This window comes from Patagioenas fasciata, chromosome 35 (assembly GCF_037038585.1).
Source record: "Patagioenas fasciata isolate bPatFas1 chromosome 35, bPatFas1.hap1, whole genome shotgun sequence".
Taxonomy (NCBI): Eukaryota; Metazoa; Chordata; class Aves; order Columbiformes; family Columbidae; genus Patagioenas; species Patagioenas fasciata.
This window is the reverse complement of record NC_092554.1, coordinates 2,678,704-2,706,544: the sequence shown is the minus strand read 5'-3', so window position 1 is coordinate 2,706,544 and position 27,841 is coordinate 2,678,704. Positions and strand designations below refer to the sequence as shown.

General features: G+C 63.2%; 1 protein-coding gene across 1 annotated transcript in view; it reads right to left on the bottom strand.

Moving 5' to 3' along the window:
• Nucleotides 1-27,841, bottom strand: part of MYBPC2 (myosin binding protein C2) — a 67,722-nt gene that overhangs the window by 6,638 nt on the left and 33,243 nt on the right. The window contains exons 15-24 of the mRNA XM_071801129.1: nt 26,148-26,254; nt 24,169-24,198; nt 23,940-24,079; nt 21,067-21,226; nt 18,178-18,282; nt 15,612-15,800; nt 12,027-12,161; nt 4,089-4,256; nt 3,904-3,992; nt 1,990-2,182 (exon numbers count right to left, since the gene is read on the bottom strand). Coding sequence (XP_071657230.1) covers nt 1,990-2,182; nt 3,904-3,992; nt 4,089-4,256; nt 12,027-12,161; nt 15,612-15,800; nt 18,178-18,282; nt 21,067-21,226; nt 23,940-24,079; nt 24,169-24,198; nt 26,148-26,254 — 1,316 coding nt within the window. The remainder of the gene's footprint in view (nt 1-1,989; nt 2,183-3,903; nt 3,993-4,088; nt 4,257-12,026; nt 12,162-15,611; nt 15,801-18,177; nt 18,283-21,066; nt 21,227-23,939; nt 24,080-24,168; nt 24,199-26,147; nt 26,255-27,841) is intronic.

The window sequence follows — 27,841 nt, the reverse complement described above, 5'->3', positions numbered from 1 at the left end:
CCCAGTCCATCCCAGTCCCTCCCAGTCCACCCCAGTCCACCTCAGTCCACCCCTGTCCCTCCCAGTCCATCCCAGTGCTCCCAGTCCATCCCAGTCCACCCCAGTCCCTCCCAGTGCTCCCAGTGCATCCCAGTGCATCCCAGTCCACCCCAGTCCACTCCAGTCCCTCCCAGTGCATCCCAGTTCCCCCAGTGCATCCCAATCTATCCCAGTGCTCCCAGTCCACCCCAGTGCACCCCAGTCCATCCCAATCCATTCAAGTCCATCCCAATCCATCCCAGTGCTGTCAGTCCACCCCAGTCCTTTGCAGTCCATCCCAGTGCACCCCAGCCCACCCTAATCCATTCCAATCCATCCCAGTGCACCCCAGTCCGTCCCAGTGCTCCCAGTCCCTCCCAGCGCATCCCAGTCCCTCCCAGTGCCCCCAGCCACGCACCCACGACGCGCAGGCGCACGGTGGCGGCGTCCTCCATGTTCTCGATGCGGATGGCCACCCGGTACTGCCCCAGTGCTCCCAGTGCACCCCAGTGCTCCCAGTCCACCCCAGTCCACCCCAGTCCACTCCAGTCCATCCCAGTGCACCCCAGTCCATCCCAATCCATCCAAGTCCATCCCAATCCATCCCAGCACTGCCAGTGCACCCAGTCCTTCACAATCCATCCCAGTGCTGCCAGTCCACCCCAGTCCCTTCCAGTGCTCCCAGTGCATCCCAGTCCACCCCAGTCCATCCAAGTCCATCCCAATCCATCCCAGTGCTGCCAACTCCACCCCAGTCCTTTGCAGTCCATCCCAGTGCTCCCAGTCCATTCCAATCCATCCCAATCCATTCAAGTCCATCCCAGTGCTACCAGTCCAACCCAGTCCCTCCCAGTCCCTCCCAGTCTCTCCCAGTGCCCCCAGCCACGCACCCACGACGCGCAGGCGCACGGTGGCGGCGTCCTCCATGTTCTCGATGCGGATGGCCACCCGGTACTGCCCCAGTGCTCCCAGTCCATCCCAGTGCATCCCAGTGCTCCCAGTCCATCCCAGTGCTCCCAGTCCATCCCAGTCCCTCCCAGTCCAATCCAGTCCCTCCCAGTGCCCCCAGCCACGCACCCACGACGCGCAGGCGCACGGTGGCGGCGTCCTCCATGTTCTTGATGCGGATGGCCACCCGGTACTGCCCCAGTGCTCCCAGTGCACCCCAGTGCTCCCAGTCCATCCCAGTGCCTCCCAGTCCCTCCCAGTGCCCCCCGTCACGCACCCACGACGCGCAGGCGCACGGTGGCGGCGTCCTCCATGTTCTTGATGCGGATGGCCACCCGGTACTGCCCCAGTGCTCCCAGTGCACCCCAGTGCTCCCAGTCCATCCCAGTCCACCCCAGTCCACTCCAGTCCACTCCAGTCCATCCCAGTGCACCCCAGTCCATCCCAATCCATCCAAGTCCATCCCAATCCATCCCAGTGCTCCCAGTGCACCCCAGTGCTCCCAGTCCACCCCAGTCCACCCCAGTCCACTCCAGTCCATCCCAGTGCACCTCAGTCCATCCCAATCCATCCAAGTCCATCCCAATCCATCCCAGTACTGCCAGTGCACCCAGTCCTTCACAATCCATCCCAGTGCTGCCAGTCCACCCCAGTCCCTTCCAGTGCTCCCAGTGCATCCCAGTCCACCCCAGTCCATCCAAGTCCATCCCAATCCATCCCAGTGCTGCCACTCCACCCCAGTCCTTTGCAGTCCATCCCAGTGCTCCCAGTCCATTCCAATCCACCCCAATCCATCCAAGTCCATCCCAGTGCTACCAGTCCATCCCAGTCCCACCAGTCCATCCCAGTCCCTCCCAGTGCCCCCAGCCACGCACCCACGACGCGCAGGCACACGGTGGCGGCGTCCTCCATGTTCTCGATGCGGATGGCCACCCGGTACTGCCCCAGTGCTCCCAGTGCACCCCAGTGCTCCCAGTCCATCCCAGTCCCTCCCAGTCCCTCCCAGTGCCCCCAGCCACGCACCCACGACGCGCAGGCGCACGGTGGCGGCGTCCTCCATGTTCTCGATGCGGATGGCCACCCGGTACTCCCCCGAGTGGTGCCGCGCGGCCGAGCGGATGAAGAACACCGTGTCCTGCTCCGAGTTCCGCACGTGGATGTCGCCCCCCAGCGCCTCCTCGCCCTTGGTCCAGATCACCTGCGGGCGCGGCTTCCCCTGCGACGGGCACAGGCGATGTGGGGCGGCCCTAGAGCGCTATGGGGTGCCCTGTAGTACTGGGGGTGGCCAACAGTGCCATGGGAAGACCTAGAGTGCCATGGGGTGCCCTAGAGTGCCATGGGGTGCCCTAGAGTGCCATGGGGAGACCTGGAGTGCCATATGGTGCCCTATAGAGCTTGGGCTGCCCTAGAGTGCCATGGGCTGCCCTAGAGTGCCATAGGGTGCCCTATAGAGCTTGGGCTGCCCTAGAGTGCCATGGGGTGCCCTAGAGTGCCATGGGGAGACCTGGAGTGCCAGGGGGTGCCCTATAGAGCTTGGGTTGCCCTAGAGTGCCATGGGGTGCCCTAGAGTGCCATAGGGTGCCCTATAGAGCTTGGGCTGCTCTATAGTGCCATGGGGTGCCCTATAGTATTGGGGGTGGTCAATAGTGCCATGGGAAGACCTAGAGTGCCATGGGGTGCCCTAGAGAGTTTGGGTTGCCCTAGAGTGCCATGGGGTGCCCTATAGAGCTTGGGTTGCCCTAGAGTGCCATGGGGTGCCCTAGAGTGCCATAGGGTGCCCTAGAGAGCTTGGGCTGCTCTATAGTGCCATGGGGTGCCCTATAGTATTGGGGGTGGTCAATAGTGCCATGGGAAGACCTAGAGTGCCATGGGGTGCCCTAGAGTGCCATGGGCTGCCCTAGAGAGTTTGGGTTGCCCTAGAGTGCCATGGTGAGCCCTATAGAGCTTGGGCTGCCCTATAGTGCCATGGGGTGCCCTAGAGTGCCATGGGGTGCCCTAGAGTGCCATATGGTGCCCTAGAGAGCCTGGGCTGCCCTAGAGTGCCATGGGGCACCCTATAGTGCTGGGGGTGCCTTATGGTGCCATCGGTGCCCTGTAGAGCTTGGGCTGCTCTATAGTGCCATGGGGTGCCCTAGAGTGCCATGGGGAGACCTGGAGTGCCAGGGGGTGCCCTACAGAACTTGGGCTGCCCTAGAGTGCCATGGGGTGCCCTATATTGCTGGGGATGCCGTAGAGTGCCATAGGGTGCCCTAGAGAGCTTGGGCTGCCCTATAGAGCTTGGGGTGCCCTAGAGTGCCATGGGCTGCCCTAGAGTGCCATGGGCTGCCCTAGAGAGCTTGGGCTGCCCTATAGTGCCATGGGGCACCCTATAGTGCCATGGGGTACCATATAGCGCCATGGGGTGCCCTAGAGAGCTTTGGCTACCTTATAGTGCCATGGGCTGCTCTATAGTGCCATGGGGAGACCTATAGAGCTTGGGCTGCCCTATAGTGCCACAGGCTGCCCTATAGAGCTTTGGCTGCCCTAGAGTGCTATGGGGAGACCTATAGTGCCATGGGGTGCCCTATAGTGCCATGGGGTGCCCTATAGTATTGGGGGTGGCCAATAGTGCCATGGGGCGCCCTATAGAGCTTGGTCTGCCCTAGAGTGCTATAGGGAGACCTATAGAGCTTTGGCTGCCCTAGAGTGCCATGGGCTGCCCTATAGTGCCATGGGGTGCCCTATAGTATTGCGGGTGGCCAACAGTGCCATGGGGCGCCCTATAGAGCTTGGTCTGCCCTAGAGTGCTATGGGGAGACCTGGAGTGCCATGGGGTGCCCTATAGAGCTTTGGCTACCTTATAGTGCCATGGGCTGCCCTATAGTGCCATGGGGCGCCCTACAGATCTTGGGCCGCCCTCTAGCGCCCCTCCCGCCGTGGGGCCGCCCCCCGGCTCACCTGGAAGGGGATGACGAGGTTCACCTGCTCCCCCACCTTGCGCACGTAGGTCTGGCGCAGCTGCCGCGGCAGCCGGATCTTGGGCCGCTCTGGTTGGGGGGCACAAACCCCATAGAGGTGAATGAACCGTGGGGCTGCCCCACAACCCCCACCACCCCCCCGGGGACCCCCCCACGGGGACCCACCCACGATCTCGCGGATGGTGACGGGCTGGGCCAGCGTGGCCGGGGGGCTCTTGCCGGCGATGTTGACGCCGATGACGCGGAACAGGAGCCGCTCCCCCGTGGGGAGGCCCCGCACCGTGAACCCGCAGCGCTCCACCAGCTCCGTGTTGGCCGAAACCCACTCGTCCGCTGGGGGGGACAAGGGGTGCGGGGTTGGGGGTGGAACGTGGGGGGTGTTGGGTTGGGGGGCGCAGGGTATGGGGCATGGGGTGTGGGGTTGGGGGGTACAGGTTGGGTTAATGTGGGGTTGGGGGGCACAGGGTATGGGGAGAGTTGGGGGGCAGAGGGTTTGGGGTGATATGGGGTTGGGGGGCACAGGGTTTGGGGCAAAGGGGATGTGGGGTTGGGGGGTACAGGTTGGGTTAATGTGGGGTTGGGGGGCACAGGGTTTGGGGCAAAGGGGATGTGGGGTTGAGGGTGGGAGATGGGGGGATGTGGGGTTGGGGGGCACAGGTTGGGTTAATGTGGGGTTGGGGGGCAGAGGGTTTGGGGTGATATGGGTATGGGGGGCACAGGGTTTGGGGCAAAGGGGATGTGGGGTTGGGGGGCACAGGGTATGGGGAGAGTTGGGGGGCAGAAGTTGGGTTAATGTGGGGTTGGGGGGCACAGGGTTTGGGGCAAAGGGGATGTGGGGTTGAGGGTGGGAGATGGGGGGATGTGGGGTTGGGGGGCACAGGGTTTGGGGCAAAGGGGATGTGGGGTTGGGGGGCACAGGTTGGGTTAATGTGGGGTTGGGGGGCACAGGGTTTGGGGTGATATGGGTATGGGGGGCACAGGGTTTGGGGCAAAGGGGATGTGGGGTTGGGGGGTACAGGTTGGGTTAATGTGGGGTTGGGGGGCACAGGGTGTGGGGTTGGGGGGTACAGGTTGGGTTAATGTGGGGTTGGGGGGCACAGGGTTTGGGGCAAAGGGGATGTGGGGTTGGGGGCACAGGTTGGGTTAATGTGGGGTTGGGGGGCACAGGGTATGGGGAGAGTTGGGGGGCAGAGGGTTTGGGGTGATATGGGGTTGGGGGGCACAGGGTTTGGGGCAAAGGGGATGTGGGGTTGGGGGGCACAGGTTGGGTTAATGTGGGGTTGGGGGGCACAGGGTATGGGGAGAGTTGGGGGGCACAGGTTGGGTTAATGTGGGGTTGGGGGGCACAGGGTATGGGGAGAGTTGGGGGGCACAGGTTGGGTTAATGTGGGGTTGGGGGGCACAGGGTTTGGGGAGAGTTATGGGGCACAGGTTGGGTTGATGTGGGGTTGGGGGGCACAGGGTATGGGGAAGTTGGGGGGCACAGGTTGGGTTAATGTGGGGTTGGGGGGCAGAGGGTTTGGGGTGCTATGGGGTTGGGGGGCACAGGGTTTGGGGCAAAGGGGATGTGGGGTTGGGGGGTACAGGTTGGGTTAATGTGGGGTTGGGGGGCACAGGGTATGGGGAGAGTTGGGGGGCACAGGTTGGGTTAATGTGGGGTTGGGGGGCACAGGGTTTGGGGCAAAGGGGATGTGGGGTTGGGGGGTACAGGTTGGGTTAATGTGGGGTTGGGGGGCACAGGGTGTGGGGTTGGGGGATACAGGTTGGGTTAATGTGGGGTTGGGGGGCACAGGGTATGGGGAGAGTTGGGGGGCACAGGTTGGGTTAATGTGGGGTTGGGGGGCACAGGGTGTGGGGTTGGGGGGTACAGGTTGGGTTAATGTGGGGTTGGGGGGCACAGGGTATGGGGAGAGTTGGGGGGCAGAGGGTTTGGGGTGATATGGGGTTGGGGGGCAGAGGGTTTGGGGTGATATGGGGTTGGGGGGCACAGGGTATGGGGCATGGGGTGTGGGGTTGGGGGGTACAGGTTGGGTTAATGTGGGGTTGGGGGGCACAGGGTATGGGGAGAGTTGGGGGGCACAGGTTGGGTTAATGTGGGGTTGGGGGGCACAGGGTTTGGGGTGATATGGGGTTGGAGACACAGGGTTTGGGGCAAAGGGGATGTGGGGTTGGGGGGCACAGGTTGGGTTAATGTGGAGTTGGGGGGCACAGGGTATGGGGAGAGTTGGGGGGCACAGGTTGGGTTAATGTGGGGTTGGGGGGCACAGGGTATGGGGAGAGTTGGGGGGCACAGGTTGGGTTAATGTGGGGTTGGGGGGCACAGGGTTTGGGGCAAAGGGGATGTGGGGTTGGGGGTGAGAGATGGGGGGACGTGGAGTTGGGGGGCACAGGGTTGGGTTAATGTGGGGTTGGGGGGCACAGGGTTGGGGTGCTATAGAGTTGGGGTGATCCAGAGTTGGGGGGCAGAGGGTTTGGGGTGATATGGGCTGGGGGGCACAGGGTTTAAGGGAAAGGGGATGTGGGGTTGGGGGGCACAGGGTTTGGGGCACGGGGTGTGGGGTTGGGGGTGGCACATGGAGGGGTGTGGGGTTGGGGGGCACAGGTTGGGTTAATGTGGGGTTGGGGGTCACAGGGTTTAGGGCAAAGGGGATGTGGGGTTGGGGGGCACAGGTTGGGTTAATGTGGAGTTGGGGGGCAGAGGGTTTGGGGTGATATGGGGTTGGGGGGCACAGGGTTTAAGGGAAAGGGGATGTGGGGTTGGGGGGCACAGGGTTTGGGGCAAAGGGGATGTGGGGTTGGGGGTGGGAGATGGGGGGTGTGGGGTTGGGGGGCACAGGGTATGGGGAGAGTTGGGGGGCACAGGTTGGGGTGATGTGGAGTTTGGGGGCACAGGGTATATGGGGTGATATGGGGTGATATGGGGTGAATTGGGGGCACAGGGTGATATGGGTTGATATGGGGTGAATTGGGGGGCACAGGTTGATATGGGGTAATATGGGGTGATATGGGGTGAATTGGGGGGCACAGGGTGATATGGGGTGATATGGGGTGAACTGGGGGGCACAGGGTGATATGGGGTGAATTGGGGGCACCGGGTGATATGGGGTGATATGGGGTGAATTGGGGGCACAGGTTGATATGGGGTGATATGGGGTGATATGGGGTGATATGGGGTGAACTGGGGGGCACAGGGTGATATGGGGTGAATTGGGGGCACAGGTTGATAGGGGGTGATATGGGGTGAATTGGGGGCACAGGTTGATATGGGGTGATATGGGGTGATATGGGGTGATATGGGGTGATATGGAACCGGGTGGCGCAGGGTTTGGGGCGATACAGAGTTGGGGTGACATAGAGTTGGGGGGCACAGGGTTTGGGGCAAAGGGGGATACAGAGCTGTGTGACCCCCCCAAAAAGTCAGGATCCCAAGTTGGGGTCCCCCCCATGTTCTGGGGTCCCCCCCACGTTCCGGGGTCCCCCCCATGTTCCGAGGTCCCCCCCCATTTCGGGGTCCCCCCCATGTTTCGGGGTGCACTCCCATCCCTCCCTGCAGAACTCCCCCAGGTACCCATCGATGCCCCAGCACCAATCCCCCCATGTTCCGGGGTCCCCCCCACGTTTTGGTGCCTCCCCCACGTTTTGGTGCCTCCCCCACGTTCCGGGGTCCCCCCCATGTTCCGGGGTCCCCCCCATGTTCCGGGGTCCCCCCCCATTTCGGGGTCCCCCCCATTTCGGGGTGCACTCCCATCCCTCCCTGCAGAACTCCCCCAGGTACCCATCAATGCCCCCACACCAATCCCCCCATGTTTCGGGGTCCCCCCCACGTTTTGGTGCCTCCCCCACGTTCCGGGGTCCCCCCCACGTTCCGGGGTCCCCCCCCATTTCGGGGTCCCCCCATTTCGGGGTGCACTCCCATCCCTCCCTGCAGAACTCCCCCAGGTACCCATTGATGCCCCAGCACCAATCCCCCCATGTTCCAGGGTCCCCCCCATATTTTGATGCCTCCCCCATGTTTCGGGGTCCCCCCCACGTTTTGGTGCCTCCCCCATGTTCCGGGGTCCCCCCCCATTTCGGGGTCCCCCCCATTTCGGGGTGCACTCCCATCCCTCCCTGCAGAACTCCCCCAGGTACCCATCGATGCCCCAGCACCAATCCCCCCATGTTTCGGGGTCCCCCCCACGTTTTGGTGCCTCCCCCACGTTTTGGTGCCTCCCCCACATTCCGGGGTCCCCCCCATGTTCCGGGGTCCCCCCCCATTTCGGGGTCCCCCCCATGTTCCGGGGTCCCCCCCACGTTTTGGTGCCTCCCCCACGTTTTGGTGCCTCCCCCACGTTCCGGGGTCCCCCCCATGTTCCGGGGCCCCCCCCCATTTCGGGGTCCCCCCATTTTGGGGTGCACTCCCATCCCTCCCTGCAGAACTCCCCCAGGTACCCATCAATGCCCCCACACCAATCCCCCCATGTTTCGGGGTCCCCCCCATGTTTTGGTGCCTCCCCCACGTTTTGGTGCCTCCCCCATGTTCCGGGGTCCCCCCCATGTTCCGGGGTCCCCCCCCATTTCGGGGTCCCCCCCATTTCGGGGTGCACTCCCATCCCTCCCTGCAGAACTCCCCCAGGTACCCATCAATGCCCCCGCACCAATCCCCCCATGTTTCGGGGTCCCCCCCACGTTTTGGTGCCTCCCCCATGTTCTGGGGTCCCCCCCCATTTCGGGGTCCCCCCCATTTCGGGGTCCCCCCATTTCGGGGTGCACTCCCATCCCTCCCTGCAGAACTCCCCCAGGTACCCATCGATGCCCCCACACCAATCCCCCCATGTTTTGGGGTCCCCCCCACGTTTTGGTGCCTCCCCCACGTTTTGGTGCCTCCCCCACGTTCCGGGGTCCCCCCCATGTTCCGGGGTCCCCCCCCATTTCGGGGTCCCCCCATTTCGGGGTGCACTCCCATCCCTCCCTGCAGAACTCCCCCAGGTACCCATCGATGCCCCCGCACCAATCCCCCCGTGTTTCGGGGTCCCCCCCACGTTCCGGGCCCCCCCCCATTTCGGGGTCCCCCCATTTCGGGGTGCACTCCCATCCCTCCCTGCAGAACTCCCCCAGGTACCCATCGATGCCCCCACACCAATCCCCCCATGTTTCGGGGTCCCCCCCACGTTTTGGTGCCTCCCCCACGTTCCGGGGTCCCCCCCATGTTCCGAGGTCCCCCCCCATTTCGGGGTCCCCCCCATGTTTCGGGGTGCACTCCCATCCCTCCCTGCAGAACTCCCCCAGGTACCCATCGATGCCCCCACACCAATCCCCCCATGTTCCGGGGTCCCCCCCATGTTTTGGTGCCTCCCCCACGTTCCGGGCTCCCCCCCATGTTCCGGACCCCCCCCCATGTTCCGGGGTCCCCCCCATGTTCCGGGCCCCCCCCCATTTCGGGGTTCCCCCCATTTCGGGGTGCACTCCCATCCCTCCCTGCAGAACTCCCCCAGGTACCCATCGATGCCCCCGCACCAATCCCCCCATGTTCCGGGGTCCCCCCCACGTTTTGGTGCCTCCCCCACGTTTTGGTGCCTCCCCCACGTTCCGGGGTCCCCCCCACGTTCCGGGCCCCCCCCCATTTCGGGGTCCCCCCCATTTCGGGGTGCACTCCCATCCCTCCCTGCAGAACTCCCCCAGGTACCCATCGATGCCCCAGCTCCAATCCCCCCATGTTCCGGGGTCCTCCCCATATTTTGGTGCCTCCCCCACGTTCCGGGGTCCCCCCCACGTTCCGGGCCCCCCCCCATTTCGGGGTCCCCCCATTTCGGGGTGCACTCCCATCCCTCCCTGCAGAACTCCCCCAGGTACCCATTGATGCCCCAGCACCAATCCCCCCATGTTCCGGGGTCCCCCCCATATTTTGGTGCCTCCCCCACGTTCCGGGGTCCCCCCCACGTTCCGGGCCCCCCCCCATTTCGGGGTCCCCCCCAGTTTCGGGGTGCACTCCCATCCCTCCCTGCAGAACTCCCCCAGGTACCCATTGATGCCCCAGCACCAATCCCCCCCATATTTTGGGGTCCCCCCCATATTTTGGTGCCTCCCCCACGTTTTGGTGCCTCCCCCACGTTCCGGGGTCCCCCCCATGTTCCGGGCCCCCCCCCATTTCGGGGTCCCCCCATTTCGGGGTGCACTCCCATCCCTCCCTGCAGAACTCCCCCAGGTACCCATCAATGCCCCCACACCAATCCCCCCATGTTTCGGGGTCCCCCCCACGTTTTGGTGCCTCCCCCACATTCCAGGGTCCCCCCCATGTTCCGGGCCCCCCCCCATTTCGGGGTCCCCCCATTTCGGGGTGCACTCCCATCCCTCCCTGCAGAACTCCCCCAGGTACCCATTGATGCCCCAGCACCAATCCCCCCATGTTCCGGGGTCCCCCCCACGTTTTGGTGCCTCCCCCACGTTCCGGGGTCCCCCCCACGTTCCGGGTCCCCCCCCATTTCGGGGTCCCCCCATGTTTCGGGGTGCACTCCCATCCCTCCCTGCAGAACTCCCCCAGGTACCCATCGATGCCCCCACACCAATCCCCCCATGTTTCGGGGTCCCCCCCACGTTTTGGTGCCTCCCCTACGTTCCGGGGTCCCCCCATGTTCCGGGGTCCCCCCCATGTTCCGGGGCCCCCCCCCATTTCGGGGTCCCCCCCATGTTTCGGGGTGCACTCCCATCCCTCCCTGCAGAACTCCCCCAGGTACCCATCGATGCCCCCACACCAATCCCCCCATGTTCCGGGGTCCCCCCCACGTTTTGGTGCCTCCCCCACGTTTTGGTGCCTCCCCCACGTTCCGGGGTCCCCCCCATGTTCCGGGGTCCCCCCCCATTTCGGGGTCCCCCCATTTCGGGGTGCACTCCCATCCCTCCCTGCAGAACTCCCCCAGGTACCCATTGATGCCCCAGCACCAATCCCCCCATGTTTCGGGGTCCCCCCCACGTTTTGGTGCCTCCCCCACTATCCGGGGTCCCCCCCATGTTCCGGGCCCCCCCCCCATTTCGGGGTCCCCCCATTTCGGGGTGCACTCCCATCCCTCCCTGCAGAACTCCCCCAGGTACCCATCAATGCCCCCACACCAATCCCCCCATGTTTCGGGGTCCCCCCCATATTTTGGTGCCTCCCCCACGTTCCGGGGTCCCCCCCACGTTCCGGGCCCCCCCCCATTTCGGGGTCCCCCCATTTCGGGGTGCACTCCCATCCCTCCCTGCAGAACTCCCCCAGGTACCCATTGATGCCCCAGCACCAATCCCCCCATGTTTCGGGGTCCCCCCCGTGTTTTGGTGCCTCCCCCATGTTCCAGGGTCCCCCATGTTCTGGGGTCCCCCCCATGTTCCGGGGTCCCCCCCCATTTCGGGGTCCCCCCATTTCGGGGTGCACTCCCATCCCTCCCTGCAGAACTCCCCCAGGTACCCATTGATGCCCCAGCACCAATCCCCCCATGTTTCGGGGTCCCCCCCGTGTTTTGGTGCCTCCCCCATGTTCCAGGGTCCCCCATGTTCTGGGGTCCCCCCCATGTTCCGGGGTCCCCCCCCATTTCGGGGTCCCCCCATTTCGGGGTGCACTCCCATCCCTCCCTGCAGAACTCCCCCAGGTACCCATCGATGCCCCAGCACCAATCCCCCCATGTTCCGGGGTCCCCCCCACGTTTTGGTGCCTCCCCCACGTTCCGGGGTCCCCCCCATGTTCCGGGGTCCCCCCCCATTTCGGGGTCCCCCCCATTTCGGGGTGCACTCCCATCCCTCCCCGCAGAACTCCCCCAGGTACCCATCAATGCCCCCGCACCAATCCCCCCATGTTTTGGGGTCCCCCCCACGTTTTGGTGCCTCCCCCACGTTTTGGTGCCTCCCCCACGTTCCGGGGTCCCCCCCATGTTCCGGGGCCCCCCCCATGTTTCGGGGTCCCCCCCATGTTTCGGGGTGCACTCCCATCCCTCCCTGCAGAACTCCCCCAGGTACCCATCGATGCCCCCACACCAATCCCCCAATGTTTCGGGGTCCCCCCACGTTTTGATGCCTCCCCCACGTTCCGGGGTCCCCCCCACGTTCCGGGCCCCCCCCCATTTCGGGGTCCCCCCCATTTCGGGGTGCACTCACATCCCTCCCTGCAGTACTCCACCAGGTAGCCGTCGATGCCCCCCGCCCCCACCCTCTCGGGGGGGCGCCACTTGAGCGTGGCCGTGGTGTCGGTGACGTCGTCCAGCACCAGGTGGGTGGGCTCACTCGTGGGGGCTGGGGGGGGGACCCCAAAATCACCCATCAGGGATCCCCCCCCCGACCCCCCAGTAAAGTCCCTGGTGTGCAGGGGGGACCCCAAACCCCTCCTTGGCTCCTCCAGGTCCTCCAGGAGCCAGAAAACCCTTTAGGGGCCCCCCCGGACCCTCTGATGGGGCGCCCAGACCCCTTGAATCTCTCCAGGACCCCCCCACGTCCCCCCACATCCCCCCATATCTCCCACATCCCCTCATGAACCCCCACATCCCTCCATGTCCCCCCACAGCCCCCCATGACCCCCCATATCCCCCCATGTCTCCCACATCACTCCAGAACCCCCTATAACCCCCCATATCCCCCCAGGACCCCCCATGTCCCCCCACATCCCTCCATGTCCCCCCATGTCCTTCCAGGACCCCCCACATCCTTTCAGGTCCCTCCATGTCCCCCACATCCCTCCATGTCCCCCCACACCCCTCCAGGACCCCCCAGGACCCCCCACATCCCTCCATGTCCCTCCACACCCCTCCAGGACCCCCCACGACCCCCACATCCCTCCATGACCCCCCACATCCCTCCAGGACCCCCCATAACCCCCTACACCCCTCCAGGACCCCCCACGACCCCCACATCCCTCCATGTCCCCCCACGACCCCCACATCCCTCCATGTCCCCCCACATCCCTCCAGGACCCCCCATAACCCCCTACACCCCTCCAGGACCCCCCACGACCCCCACATCCCTCCATGTCCCCCCACATCCCTCCATGACCCCCTATAACCCCCCACATCCCTCCATGCCCCCCCACATCGCTCCAGGACCCCCCAGGACCCCCCACACCCCTCCATGTCCCCCCACATCCCCCCATGACCCCCCACATTCCTCCATGTCCCCCCATGTCCCTCCAGGACCCTCCATGACCCCCACATTCTTTCAGGTCCCCCCATGTCCCCCACATCCCTCCAGGACCCCCTATAACCCCCCACATCCCTCCATGTCCCCCCACATCCCTCCAGGACCCCCTATAACCCCCCACATCCCCCCAGGACCCCCCATGACTCCCCACATCCCTCCATGTCCCCCCACATCCATCCATGTCCCCCACATCCCCCCATGACCCCCTATGTCCCCCACATCCCCCCATGACCCCCCATGACCCCCCACATCCCTCCATGTCCCCCCACATCCCTCCAGGACCCCCCATAACCCCCCACACCCCTCCAGGACCCCCCAGGACCCCCACATCCCTCCATGTCCCCCACATCCCCCCATGACCCCCTATGGCCCCCACATCCCCCTATGACCCCCCATGACCCCCCACATCCCTCCATGTCCCCCCACATCCCTCCAGGACCCCCCATAACCCCCCACACCCCTCCAGGACCCCCCAGGACCCCCACATCCCTCCAGGACCCCCCATAACCCCCCACACCCCTCCAGGACCCCCCAGGACCCCCACATCCCTCCAGGACCCCCCATAACCCCCCACACCCCTCCAGGACCCCCCAGGACCCCCACATCCCTCCAGGACCCCCCATAACCCCCCACACCCCTCCAGGACCCCCCAGGACCCCCACATCCCTCCATGTCGCCCCACATCGCTCCAGGACCCCCCAGGACCCCCCACACCCCTCCATGTCCCCCACATCCCTCCATGACCCCCCACATCCCTCCAGGACCCCCCATGACCCCCCACATCCCCCCAGGACCCCCTATAAGCCCCCACATCCCTCCATGTCCCCCCACATCCCTCCAGGACCCCCTATAACCACCCACATCCCCCCAGGACCCCCCACATCCCTCCAGGGCCCCCCCACATCCCTCCATGTCCCCCACATCCCTCCATGACCCCCCACATCCCTCCAGGACCCCCCATGACCCCCCACATCCCCCCAGGACCCCCTATAACCCCCCACATCCCTCCATGTCCCCCCACATCCCTCCAGGACCCCCTATAACCACCCACATCCCCCCAGGACCCACCACATCCCTCCAGGGCCCCCCCACATCCCTCCATGTCCCCCACATCCCTCCAAGACCCCCTATAACCCCTCACATCCCCCCAGGACCCCCCACATCCCCCCAGGACCCCCTATAACCCCCCACATCCCTCCATGAACCCCACATCCCTCCATGTCCCCCCACATTCCTCCATGTCCCCCCATGTCCCTCCAGGACCCTCCATGACCCCCACATTCTTTCAGGACCCTCCATGTCCCCCCACATCCCTCCAGGACCCCCTATAACTCCCCACATCCCCCCAGGACCCCCCATGACTCCCCACATCCCTCCATGTCCCCCCACATCCCTCCATGTCCCCCACATCCCCCCATGACCCCCTATGGCCCCCACATCCCCCTACGACCCCCCATGACCCCCCACATCCCTCCATGTCCCCCCACATCCCTCCAGGACTCCCCATGGCCCCCCACATCCCTCCAGGACCCCCCAGGACCCCCCACACCCCTCCATGTCCCCCACGTCCCTCCAGGACCCCCCACATCCCTCCAGGACCCTCCAGGACCGCCCACACCCCTCCATGTCCCCCCACATCCCTCCAGGACTCCCCATGACCCCCCACATCCCTCCAGGACCCTCCAGGACCCCCCACATCCCTCCAGGACCCCCACATCCCTCCATGTCCCCCCACATCCCTCCAGGACCCCCCATAACCCCCTACACCCCTCCAGGACCCCCCAGGACCCCCACATCCCTCCATGTCCCCCCACATCCCTCCATGACCCCCCACATCCCTCCAGGACCCCCACATCACTCCATGTCCCCCCACATCCCTCCAGGACCCCCCATAACCCCCTACACCCCTCCAGGACCCCCCAGGACCCCCACATCCCTCCATGTCCCCCCACATCCCTCCATGACCCCCTATAACCCCCCACATCCCTCCAGGACCCCCCATAATCCCCCACACCCCTCCAGGACCCCCCAGGACCCCCACACCCCTCCATGTCCCCCACATCCCTCCAGGACCCCCCACATCCCTCCAGGACCCCCCATAACCCCCTACACCCCTCCAGGACCCCCCAGGACCCCCACATCCCTCCATGTCCCCCCACATCCCTCCATGACCCCCTATAACCCCCCACATCCCTCCAGGACCCCCCATAATCCCCCACACCCCTCCAGGACCCCCCAGGACCCCCACACCCCTCCATGTCCCCCACATCCCTCCATGTCCCCCACATCCCTCCAGGACCCCCCACATCCCTCCAGGACCCTCCAGGACCCCCCACAACCACCCAGAACCCCCAAAACCCCCCCAGGACCCCCACCGATGGGCATGAAGGGCTGAGTGTTGTGGCTGGGCTGGGAGACGCCGATGGCGTTGACGACGCGGACGCGCATCCCTCCATGTCCCCCACATCCCTCCATGTCCCCCACATCCCTCCAGGACCCTCCAGGACCCCCCACAACCACCCAGAACCCCCAAAACCCCCCCAGGACCCCCACCGATGGGCATGAAGGGCTGAGTGTTGTGGCTGGGCTGGGAGACGCCGATGGCGTTGACGGCGCAGACGCGCATCTCGTACAGCACGCCCTCGATCATGCGCGTGGCCTCGAACGTGGTGCCGACGTAGGGCTCGAAGTTGAGCTTCATCCAGCGCTGGGAGCCCTTCTTCTTCCTCTCCATCAGGTACCCTATGGGGGGACACGACATGGGTCAGCGAGTCCAACCGCAACCCAACTGTGTCACTAAATGTCCCCAAGAACCTCATCAATTCAACCCTCAATGGTTGGTGACCCTTCAATGTCCCTTCAACCCAATTTGTCCCATAATCATTAAATTAAAGACTCATTGTGGTTGGAGAAGACCCTCAAGGTCATCGAGTCCAACCACAACCCAACTGTGTCACTAAATGTCCCCAAGGTCACCGAATCCAACCACAACCCAACCGCATCACTAAATGTCCCCAAGAACCTCATCAATTCAACCCTCAATGGTTGGTGACCCTTCAATGTCCCTTCAACCCAATTTGTCCCATAATCATTGAATTATAGACTCATTGTGGTTGGAGAAGACCCTCAAGGTCATTGAGTCCAACCACAACCCAACTGTGTCATTAAATGTCCCCAAGAACCTCATCAATTCAACCCTCAATGGTTGGTGACCCTTCAATGTCCCTTCAACCCAATGTGTCCCATAATCATTGAATTAAAGACTCATTGTGGTTGGAGAAGACCCTCAAGGTCATTGAGTCCAACCACAACCCAACTGTGTCATTAAATGTCCCCAAGAACCTCATCAATTCAACCCTCAATGGTTGGTGACCCTTCAATGTCCCTTCAACCCAATTTGTCCCATAATCATTGAATTAAAGACTCATTGTGGTTGGAGAAGACCCTCAAGGTCATTGAGTCCACCCACAACCCAACTGTGTCACTAAATGTCCCCAAGGTCACCGAATCCAACCACAACCCAACTGTGTCACTAAATGTCCCCAAGAACCTCATCAATTCAACCCTCAATGCCTGGAGACCCTTCAATGTCCCTTCAACCCAATTTGTCCCATAATCATTGATTATAGACTCATTGTGGTTGGAGAAGACCCTCAAGGTCATTGAGTCCAACCACAACCCAACTGTGTCACTAAATGTCCCCAAGGTCATTGAGTCCAACCACAACCCAACTGTGTCACTAAATGTCCCCAAGGTCATTGAGTCCAACCACAACCCAACTGTGTCACTAAATGTCCCCAAGGTCATTGAGTCCAACCACAACCCAACTGTGTCACTAAATGTCCCTAAGGTCACCAAGTCCAACCACAACCCAACTGTGTCACTAAATGTCCCCAAGAACCTCATCAATTCAACCCTCAATGGTTGGTGACCCTTCAAAGTCCCTTCAACCCAATTTGTCCCATAATCATTGAATTAAAGACTCATTGTGGTTGGAGAAGACCCTCTAGGTCATTGAGTCCAACCACAACCCAACTGTGTCACTAAATGTCCCCAAGAACCTCATCAATTCAACCCTCAATGGCTGGAGACCCTTCAATGTCCCTTCAACCCAATTTGTCCCATAATCATTGAATTAAAGACTCATTGTGGTTGGAGAAGACCCTCAAGGTCATTGAGTCCAACCACAACCCAACTGTGTCACTAAATGTCCCCAAGAACCTCATCAATTCAACCCTCAATGCCTGGAGACCCTTCAATGTCCCTTCAACCCAATTTGTCCCATAATCATTGAATTATAGACTCACTGTGGTTGGAGAAGACCCTCAAGGTCATCGAGTCCAACCACAACCCAACTGTGTCACTAAATGTCCCCAAGGTCAAGGAGTCCAACCACAACCCAACCGTGTCACTAAATGTCCCCAAGAACCTCATCTGTTCAACCCTCAATGGTTGGAGACCCTTCAATGTCCCTTCAACCCAGCTTGTCCCATAATCATTGAATTATAGAATCATCTTAATTGGGAGAGACCCTCAAGATCATTGAGTCCAACTCCATCCCAACTGTGTCACTAAATGTCCCCAAGAACCTCATCTGCTCAACCCTCAATGGTTGGAGACCCTTCAATGTCCCTTCAACCCAATTTGTCCCATAATCATTGAATTATAGACTCCTTGTGGTTGGAGAAGACCCTCAAGGTCATTGAGTCCAACCACAACCCAACCGTGTCACTAAATGTCCCCAAGGTCACCGAATCCAACCACAACCCAACCGCATCACTAAATGTCCCCAAGAACCTCATCAATTCAACCCTCAATGGTTGGTGACCCTTCAATGTCCCTTCAACCCAATTTGTCCCATAATCATTGAATTATGGAATCATTGTGGTTGGAGAAGACCCTCAAGGTCATTGAGTCCAACCACAACCCAACCGTGTCACTAAATGTCCCCAAGGTCATCGAGTCCAACCACAACCCAACTGTGTCACTAAACGTCCCCAAGAACCCCATCTGTTCACCCCCCAGCGCAAGGGGGTTATAAGGTGGGGACAACCACGAGCAGGGGACAGGGACACGGGCGCAGGGGGTGACACACACAGGGGGGACACGGGGGACTCACCGGTCACCGGCTGCCCCCCGTCGTACTTGGGGGGCTCCCAGGCCAGCACGGCCCAGTCCTCGCCCACCGAGGTGATGCGCACGGCCTCGGGGGGGTCGGGAACGTCTGTGGGGACACGTGGGGACACGTGGGGACGTGTGGCACCCCCCGACTGTGCCCACATCCCCGGCCACCCCATGGTGCCAGCCCCATGTGTCCCTGTGTCCCAATGTCCCCTTGGCCCCAGCCCCACGTGTCCCCATGTCTCCTCATCCCCCTGTGTCCCTGTGTCCCCATGTCCCCTTGTCCCCATGTGTCCCTGTGTCCCAATGTCCCCTCGTCCCCAGCCCCATGTTCCCCATGTCCCTTCACCCCCATCCCCCTGGTCTCCCGTGTCCCCTCCCATGTCCCTATGTCCCCTGATACCCCCACACCCCCCAGCCCCAGCCCCACATCCCCACGTCCCCTCCCATGTCCCCATGTCCCCTGATATCCCCCCGTCCCCATGTCCCCTCCCATGTCCCCTGATATCCCCACATCCCCGTGTCCCCTCCCATGTCCCCATGTCCCCTGATATCCCCACACCCCCTATCCCCAGTCCCACATCCCCATGTCCCCTGATACCCCACACCCCCTTGTCCCCATGTCCCTTCCCATGTCCCTGTGTCCCCTGATACCCCCCATCCCCTGATATCCCCACATCCCCCATCCCAGTGTCCCTTCCCATGTCCCCATGTCCCCTGATATCCCCACATCCCCTATCCCCAGCCCCACATCCCCATGTCCCCTGATATCCCCACATCCCCTATCCCCAGCCCCACATCCCCATGTCCCCTGATATCCCCACATCCCCCATCCCCGTGTCCCCTCCCATGTCCCCATGTCCCCTGATACCCCCACATCCCCTTGTCCCCGTGTCCCCTCCCATGTCCCCGTGTCCCCTGATACCCCCCAATCCCCTGATATCCCCACATCCCCATGTCCCCTGATACCCCCACACCCCCTTGTCCCCATGTCCCCTCCCATGTCCCCATGTCCCCTGATAGCCCCACACCCCCCCATCCCCATGTCCCCTCCCACATCCCTGTGTCCCCTGATATCCCCACATCCCCAGCCCCACATCCCCATGTCCCCTGATACCCCCACATCCCCTTGTCCCCGTGTCCCCTCCCATGTCCCCATGTCCCCTGATACCCCCACATCCCCTTGTCCCCATGTCCCCTCCCATGTCCCCATGTCCCCTGATACCCCCACATCCCCTTGTCCCCGTGTCCCCTCCCATGTCCCCATGTCCCCTGATACCCCCAAACCCCCCCATCCCCATGTCCCCTCCCATGTCCCCGTGTCCCCTGATACCCTCCAATCCCCTGATATCCCCACATCCCCATGTCCCCTGATACCCCCACACCCCCTTGTCCCCATGTCCCCTCCCATGTCCCCATGTCCCCTGATAGCCCCACACCCCCCCATCCCCATGTCCCCTCCCACATCCCTGTGTCCCCTGATATCCCCACATCCCCAGCCCCACATCCCCATGTCCCCTGATACCCCCACATCCCCTTGTCCCCATGTCCCCTCCCATGTCCCCATGTCCCCTGATACCCCCACATCCCCTTGTCCCCATGTCCCCTCCCATGTCCCCATGTCCCCTGATACCCCCACATCCCCTTGTCCCCGTGTCCCCTCCCATGTCCCCATGTCCCCTGATATCCCCACACCCCCCCATCCCCGTGTCCCCTCCCATGTCCCCGTGTCCCCTGATACCCTCCAATCCCCCGATATCCCCACATCCCCATGTCCCCTGATACCCCCACACCCCCTTGTCCCCATGTCCCCTCCCATGTCCCCATGTCCCCTGATAGCCCCACACCCCCCCATCCCCGTGTCCCCTCCCACGTCCCTGTGTCCCCTGATATCCCCATATCCCCAGCCCCACATCCCCATGTCCCCTGATACCCCCACACCCCCTTGTCCCCATGTCCCCTCCCATGTCCCCATGTCCCCTGATAGCCCCACACCCCCCCATCCCCGTGTCCCCTCCCACGTCCCCGTGCCCCCTGATATCCCCACATCCCCAGCCCCACATCCCCATGTCCCCTGATACCCCCACATCCCCTTGTCCCCATGTCCCCTCCCACATCCCCATGTCCCCTGATATCCCCACATCCCCCATTCCCGTGTCCCCTCCCATGTCCCCATGTCCCCTGATACCCCCAAACCCCCCCATCCCCATGTCCCCTCCCATGTCCCCGTGTCCCCTGATACCCCCCAATCCCCTGATATCCCCACATCCCCATGTCCCCTGATACCCCCACACCCCCTTGTCCCCATGTCCCCTCCCATGTCCCCATGTCCCCTGATAGCCCCACACCCCCCCATCCCCATGTCCCCTCCCACATCCCTGTGTCCCCTGATATCCCCACATCCCCAGCCCCACATCCCCATGTCTCCTGATACCCCCACATCCCCTTGTCCCCATGTCCCCTCCCACGTCCCCATGTCCCCTGATACCCCCACACTCCCCTTGTCCCCATGTCCCCTCCCATGTCCCCATGTCCCCGGATATCCCCACCTCCCCGTGTCCCCTCCCATATCCCCATGTCCCCTGATATCCCCACACCCCCCCATCCCCGTGTCCCCTCCCACGTCCCCATGTCCCCTGATACCCCCACACTCCCCTTGTCCCCATGTCCCCTCCCATGTCCCCATGTCCCCTGATATCCCCACCTCCCCGTGTCCTCTCCCATGTCCCCATGTCCCCTGATATCCCCACAACCCCCATCCCCATATCCCCTGATATCCCCACACCCCCACATCCCCATGTCCCCTGATACCCCCACACCCCCCCCGTCCCCGTGTCCCCTCCCCTGTCCCCATGTCCCCTGCCCTGTCCCCGTGTCCCCTCCTTACCGACCACCTTGAGGAAGATGGTGGCCGTGTCCTCGCCGGCCGGGTTTGTCACCTTGATCGTGTACCGCGCCTCGTCCCCCCGCTCCGCGCTCTCGATGATGAAGCTGCTCAGCTCCTTCTGCTCCTGGATGTGCGCGCGGCCCTCGCGCTCCGAGAACACCTGGGGACACGGGGACATCGTGGGGACATCGTGGGGACATTGTGGGGATGAGAGGACATGGGCACCGAGGACACCTGGGGACACCGGGACATCGTGGGGACATCATGGGGACATTGTGGGGATGAGAGGACATGGGCACCGAGGACATCTGGGGACACGGGGACATCGTGGGGACATCGTGGGGACATTGTGGGTATGAGGGGACATGGGCACCGAGGACACCTGGGGACATGGGGACATCGTGGGGACATCATGGGGACATTGTGGGGATGAGAGGACATGGGCACCGAGGACACCTGGGGACATGGGGACATCGTGGGGACATTGTGGGGACATTGTGGGGATGAGAGGACATGGGCACCGAGGACACCTGGGGACATGGGGACATCGTGGGGACATCATGGGGACATTGTGGGGATGAGAGGACATGGGCACCGAGGACACCTGGGGACATGGGGACATCGTGGGGACATTGTGGGGACATCGTGGGGATGAGGGGACATTGTGGGGACATCATGGGGACTGAGAACACCTGGGGACACGGGGACATTGTGGGGACACCATGGGGACATTGTGGGGATGAGGGGACATGGGCACCGAGGACACCTGGGGACATGGGGACATCATGGGGACATCGTGGGGACATCGTGGGGATGAGGGGACATTGTGGGGACATCATGGGGACTGAGAACACCTGGGGACACGGGGACATCGTGGGGACATCGTGGGGATGAGGGGACATGGGCACTGAGGACACCTGGGGACATGGGGACATCGTGGGGACATCATGGGGACATCATGGGGACATCGTGGGGACATCGTGGGGATGAGGGGACATTGTGGGGACATCATGGGGACTGAGAACACCTGGGGACACGGGGACATCGTGGGGACATTGTGGGGATGAGGGGACATGGGCACTGAGGACACCTGGGGACATGGGGACATCGTGGGGACATCATGGGGACATCATGGGGACATCGTGGGGACATCGTGGGGATGAGGGGACATTGTGGGGACATCATGGGGACTGAGAACACCTGGGGACACGGGGACATCGTGGGGACATTGTGGGGATGAGGGGACATGGGCACCGAGGACACCTGGGGACATGGGGACATCGTGGGGACATTGTGGGGACATCGTGGGGATGAGGGGACATTGTGGGGACATCATGGGGACTGAGAACACCTGGGGACACGGGGACATCGTGGGGACATCGTGGGGATGAGGGGACATGGGCACTGAGGACACCTGGGGACATGGGGACATCGTGGGGACATCGTGGGGATGAGGGGACATGGGCACTGAGGACACCTGGGGACATGGGGACATCGTGGGGACATCGTGGCGATGAGGGGACATGGGGACATTGTGGGGACATCGTGGGGACTGAGAACACCTGGGGACATGGGGACATCGTGGGGACATCGTGGGGACATCATGGGGATGAGGGGACATGGGCACTGAGGACACCTGGGGACATGGGGACATCGTGGGGACTGAGAACACCTGGGGACATGGGGACATCGTGGGGACATCGTGGGGACATCGTGGGGATGAGGGGACATGGGCACCGAGAACACCTGGGGACATGGGGACATCGTGGGGACATCGTGGGGACATCGTGGGGACTGAGAACACCTGGGGACATGGGGACATCGTGGGGACATCGTGGGGACTGAGAACACCTGGGGACATGGGGACATCGTGGGGACATAGGGACACAGGGGGACACAGGACCCCCTCAGGAGGGGTCATGGGGACACAGGGGGACACAGGACCCCCTCAGGAGGGGCCATGGGGACACAGGGGGACATGGGACCCCCCCATGAGGAGACATGGGGACACAGGGGGACACAGGAGCCCTCAGGAGGGAACATGGGGACACAGGGGGACACGGGACCCCCAGGAGGACCCATGGGGACACAATGGGACACGGGACCCCCCAGGAGGAGCCATGGGGACACGGGACGCCCAGGAGGACCCATAGGGACTCAGGGGGACACAATGGGACATGGGACCCCCAGGAGGACCCATGGGGACACAATGGGACACAGGACCCCCCAGGAGGGCACATGGGGACACAATGGGACACGGGACCCCAGGAGGAGCCATGGGGACTCAGGGGGACACAGGGGGACACAGGACCCCCCAGGAGGGCACATGGGGACACAATGGGACACGGGACCCCCCAGGAGGAGCCATGGGGACACAATGGGACATGGGACCCCCAGGAGGACCCATAGGGACACAGGGGGACACAATGGGACATGGGACCCCCAGGAGGAGCCATGGGGACCCATGGGGACACGGGGGGACACAGGACCCCCAGGAGGAGCCATGGGGACACGGGACCCCCAGGAGGACCCATAGGGACTCAGGGGGACACAATGGGACAAGGGACCCCCAGGAGGACCCATAGGGACACAGGGGGACACAATGGGACATGGGACCCCCAGGAGGACCCATAGGGACACAGGGGGACACAATGGGACATGGGACCCCCAGGAGGACCCATAGGGACACAGGGGGACACAATGGGACATGGGACCCCCAGGAGGAGCCATGGGGACCCATGGGGACACAGGGGGACACGGGACCCCCAGGAGGAGCCATGGGGACACGGGACCCCCAGGAGGACCCATAGGGACTCAGGGGGACACAATGGGACACGGGACCCCCAGGAGGAGCCCTGGGGTGGTGGTGTCACCTCGTCGCCCTTCATCCAGGTGACGGTGGGCGCGGGCTCCCCGGTGATGGGGACATCGAGGCGCAGTTTGTTCCCCGCCACCACCACCACCGTGTTCTCCGCGTTCTTCCCCGAGCAGTCCAGGTGGATCTTGGGGGGCTCTGGGGGGGTGGGGACACCGTGGGGACACCGTGGGGACACCATGGGGACACCGTGGTGGGGACACCATGGGACCGTCCCCCCAACTCACCTTGCTTGGGGACGTATTCCACCTTGATCTCTGTAGGGAGGGAAGGGTTAATGAGGGGGGGGCACAAATGGGGACATGGGGACATGTGAGCCACCCCCCCCCAGTGACATCAGTGTCCCCAAAGTGTGACCCATCCCCTAAGATGGGGGACAATGTCCCCAAATGGTGCCCTGACCCCCAGTAGTGTTGTGGGTGCCCTGGGAGTTCGGGAAGTACCCAGGAGTTTTGGGAGGGACCCAGGAGTGCCCCAAGGGACCCAGGAGTTCTGGGAGGGACCCAGGAGTTCGGGAGGGACCCAGGAGTTGGGGGAAGGGATTATAGGGAGGGACCCAGGAGTGCCCCAAGGGACCCAGGAGTTCGGGAGGGACCCAGGAGTACTCCAAGGGACCCAAATATTCAGGAGGGACCCAGGAGTGCCCCAGGGTACCCAGGAGTTCGGGAGGGACCCAGGAGTTGGGGGAAGGGATTATAGGGAGGGACCCAGGAGTGCCCCAAGGGACCCAGGAGTTTGGGAGGGACCCAAGAGTTGGGGGAAGGGATTATAGGGAGGGACCCAGGAGTGCCCCAAGGGACCCAGGAGTTCGGGGGGGGACCCAGGAGTGCCCCAGGGTACCCAGGAGTTTGGGACAGACCCAGGAGTTCAGAACGGACCCAGGAGTTAGGGGACGGACCCAGGAGTACCCCAAGGGACCCAGGAGTTCGGGAGGGACCCAGGAGTTTGGGGAGGGACCCAGGAGTACCCCAAGGGACCCAGGAGCTCGGGAGGGACTCAGGAGTTCGGGAGGGACCCAGGAGCTCGGGAGGGACCCAGGAGTGCCCCAAGGGACTCAGGACTCCGGGAGGGGGCCAGGAGTGCCCCAAGGAACCCATGAATTCGGGGAGGGACCCAGGAGTACCCCAAGGGACCCAGGAGTGCCCCAAGGGACTCAGGACTCCGGGAGGGGGCCAGGAGTGCCCCAAGGAACCCATGAATTCGGGGAGGGACCCAGGAGTACCCCAAGGGACCCAGGAGTGCCCCAAGGGACTCAGGACTCCGGGAGGGGGCCAGGAGTGCCCCAAGGAACCCATGAGTTCGGGGAGGGACCCAGGAGTACCCCAAGGGACCCAGGAGTGCCCCAAGGGACTCAGGACTCCGGGAGGGGGCCAGGAGTGCCCCAAGGAACCCATGAATTCGGGGAGGGACCCAGGAGTACCCCAAGGGACCCAGGAGTGCCCCAAGGGACTCAGGACTCCGGGAGGGGGCCAGGAGTGCCCCAAGGAACCCATGAATTCGGGGAGGGACCCAGGAGTACCCCAAGGGACCCAGGAGTGCCCCAAGGGACTCAGGACTCCGGGAGGGGGCCAGGAGTGCCCCAAGGAACCCATGAATTCGGGGAGGGACCCAGGAGTACCCCAAGGGACCCAGGAGTGCCCCAAGAGACTCAGGACTCCGGGAGGGGGCCAGGAGTGCCCCAAGGAACCCATGAGTTCAGGGAGGGACCCAGGAGTACCCCAAGGGACCCAGGAGTGCCCCAAGAGACTCAGGACTCCGGGAGGGGGCCAGGAGTGCCCCAAGGAACCCATGAATTCGGGGAGGGACCCAGGAGTACCCCAAGGGACCCAGGAGTGCCCCAAGAGACTCAGGACTCCGGGAGGGGGCCAGGAGTGCCCCAAGGAACCCATGAATTCGGGGAGGGACCCAGGAGTACCCCAAGGGACCCAGGAGTGCCCCAAGAGACTCAGGACTCCGGGAGGGGGCCAGGAGTGCCCCAAGGAACCCATGAGTTCAGGGAGGGACCCAGGAGTACCCCAAGGGACCCAGGAGTTCGGGGAGGGACCCAGGAGTTCAGAACACACCCAGGAGTGCGGGAGGGACCCAGGAGTGCCCCAAGTGACTCCTAATGTCCCCTTGACCCCCCACAAGAGCCTCCCCCAGGTGTCCCCAAGGGACCCGTGTCCCCTCAGCCCCACAGGTGCCCCCCAAGCGCCCCGGTTCCCACCGAGGAAGTTGAGCTTGGCGGAGAGCGAGAGGGCGTAGCCGTCGGGGATGAAGGTGTAGTCGCCCTCATCCTCGGGGCGCACGTCGTCGATCACCAGCTTGTGGATCCTGGGGGGAGCAGATGGGTGGGTTGGGGGGCGCCCCATGGAAACAACCGCCCCCGAGTGCCCCATAGGGCAACAGTCTCATGAGACCCTCATGATGGCTCCAACCCCATGAGACCCCCATAGGATGTCAACCCCATGAGACCCCCCTGGGTGCCTCCATCCCCATGAGACACCCATGGGTGGCACCAACCCTATGAGACCCCCATGGGTGGCACCAACCTCATGAGATCCCCATGGGTGGCTCCAACCCCATGAGATCCCCATGGGTGGCACCAACCTCTTGAGACCCCCATGGGTGGCACCAACCCCACGAGACCCCATGGGTGCTTCCAAGACCCCCATGGGGGTCTTACATAACCTCTAAGACCCCTATGGGTGGTTCCAACCCCTTGAGACCCCCATGGGTGGCACCAACCTCATGAGACCCCATGGGTGGCTCCAACTCCCTCCAAGAGCCCCATGGGTGGCTCCAACCCCATGAGACCCCCATGGGTGGCTCCAACCCCAAGAGATCCCCATGGGTGGCACCAACCCCATGAGACCCCATGGGTGCTTCCAAGACCCCCATGGGGGTCTTAAATAACCTCTAAGAACCTCATGGGTGCCTCCAACCCCATGAGACCCCCATGGGTGGCACCAACCCCATGAGACCCCCATGGATGGCACCAACCTCATGAGATCCCCATGGGTGGCACCAACCCCATGAGATCCCCATGGGTGGCACCAACCTCATGAGACCCCCATGGGTGGCACCAACCCCATGAGACCCCCATGGGTGGCACCAACCTCATGAAACCCCCATGGGTTCCTCCAACCCCATGAGACCCCCATGGGTGGTATCAACCCCTTGAGACCCCCATGGATGACACCAACCCCCTGAGACCCCCATGGGTGGCACCAACCCCATGAGACCCCATGGATGCTTCCAAGACCCCCATGGGGGTCTCAAAGAACCTCTAAGAACCTCATGGGTTCCTCCAACCCCATGAGACCCCCATGGGTGGCACCAACCCCATGAGACCCCCATGGGTGGCACCAACCCCATGAGATCCCCATGGGTGGCACCAACCTCATGAGATCCCCATGGGTGGCACCAACCCCATGAGACCCCCATGGGTGGCACCAACCCCCTGAGACCCCCATGGGTGGCACCAACCCCCTGAGACCCCCATGGGTGGCACCAACCTCATGAAACCCTCATGGGTTCCTCCAACCCCCTGAGACCCCCATGGGTGGCACCAACCTCATGAAACCCCCATGGGTTCCTCCAACCCCATGAGACCCCCATGGGTGGTATCAACCCCATGAGACCCCCATGGATGACACCAACCCCATGAGAACCCCATGGGTGGCACCAACCCCATGAGACCCCCATGGGTTCCTCCAACCCCATGAGACCCCCATGGGTGACACCAACCCCCTGAGACCCCCATGGGTGGCACCAACCCCATGAGACCCCATGGGTGCTTCCAAGACCCCCATGGGGGTCTCAAAGAACCTCTAAGAACCTCATGGGTGCCTCCAACCCCATGAGACCCCCATGGGTGGCTCCAACCCCATGAGACCCCCATGGATGGCACCAACCTCA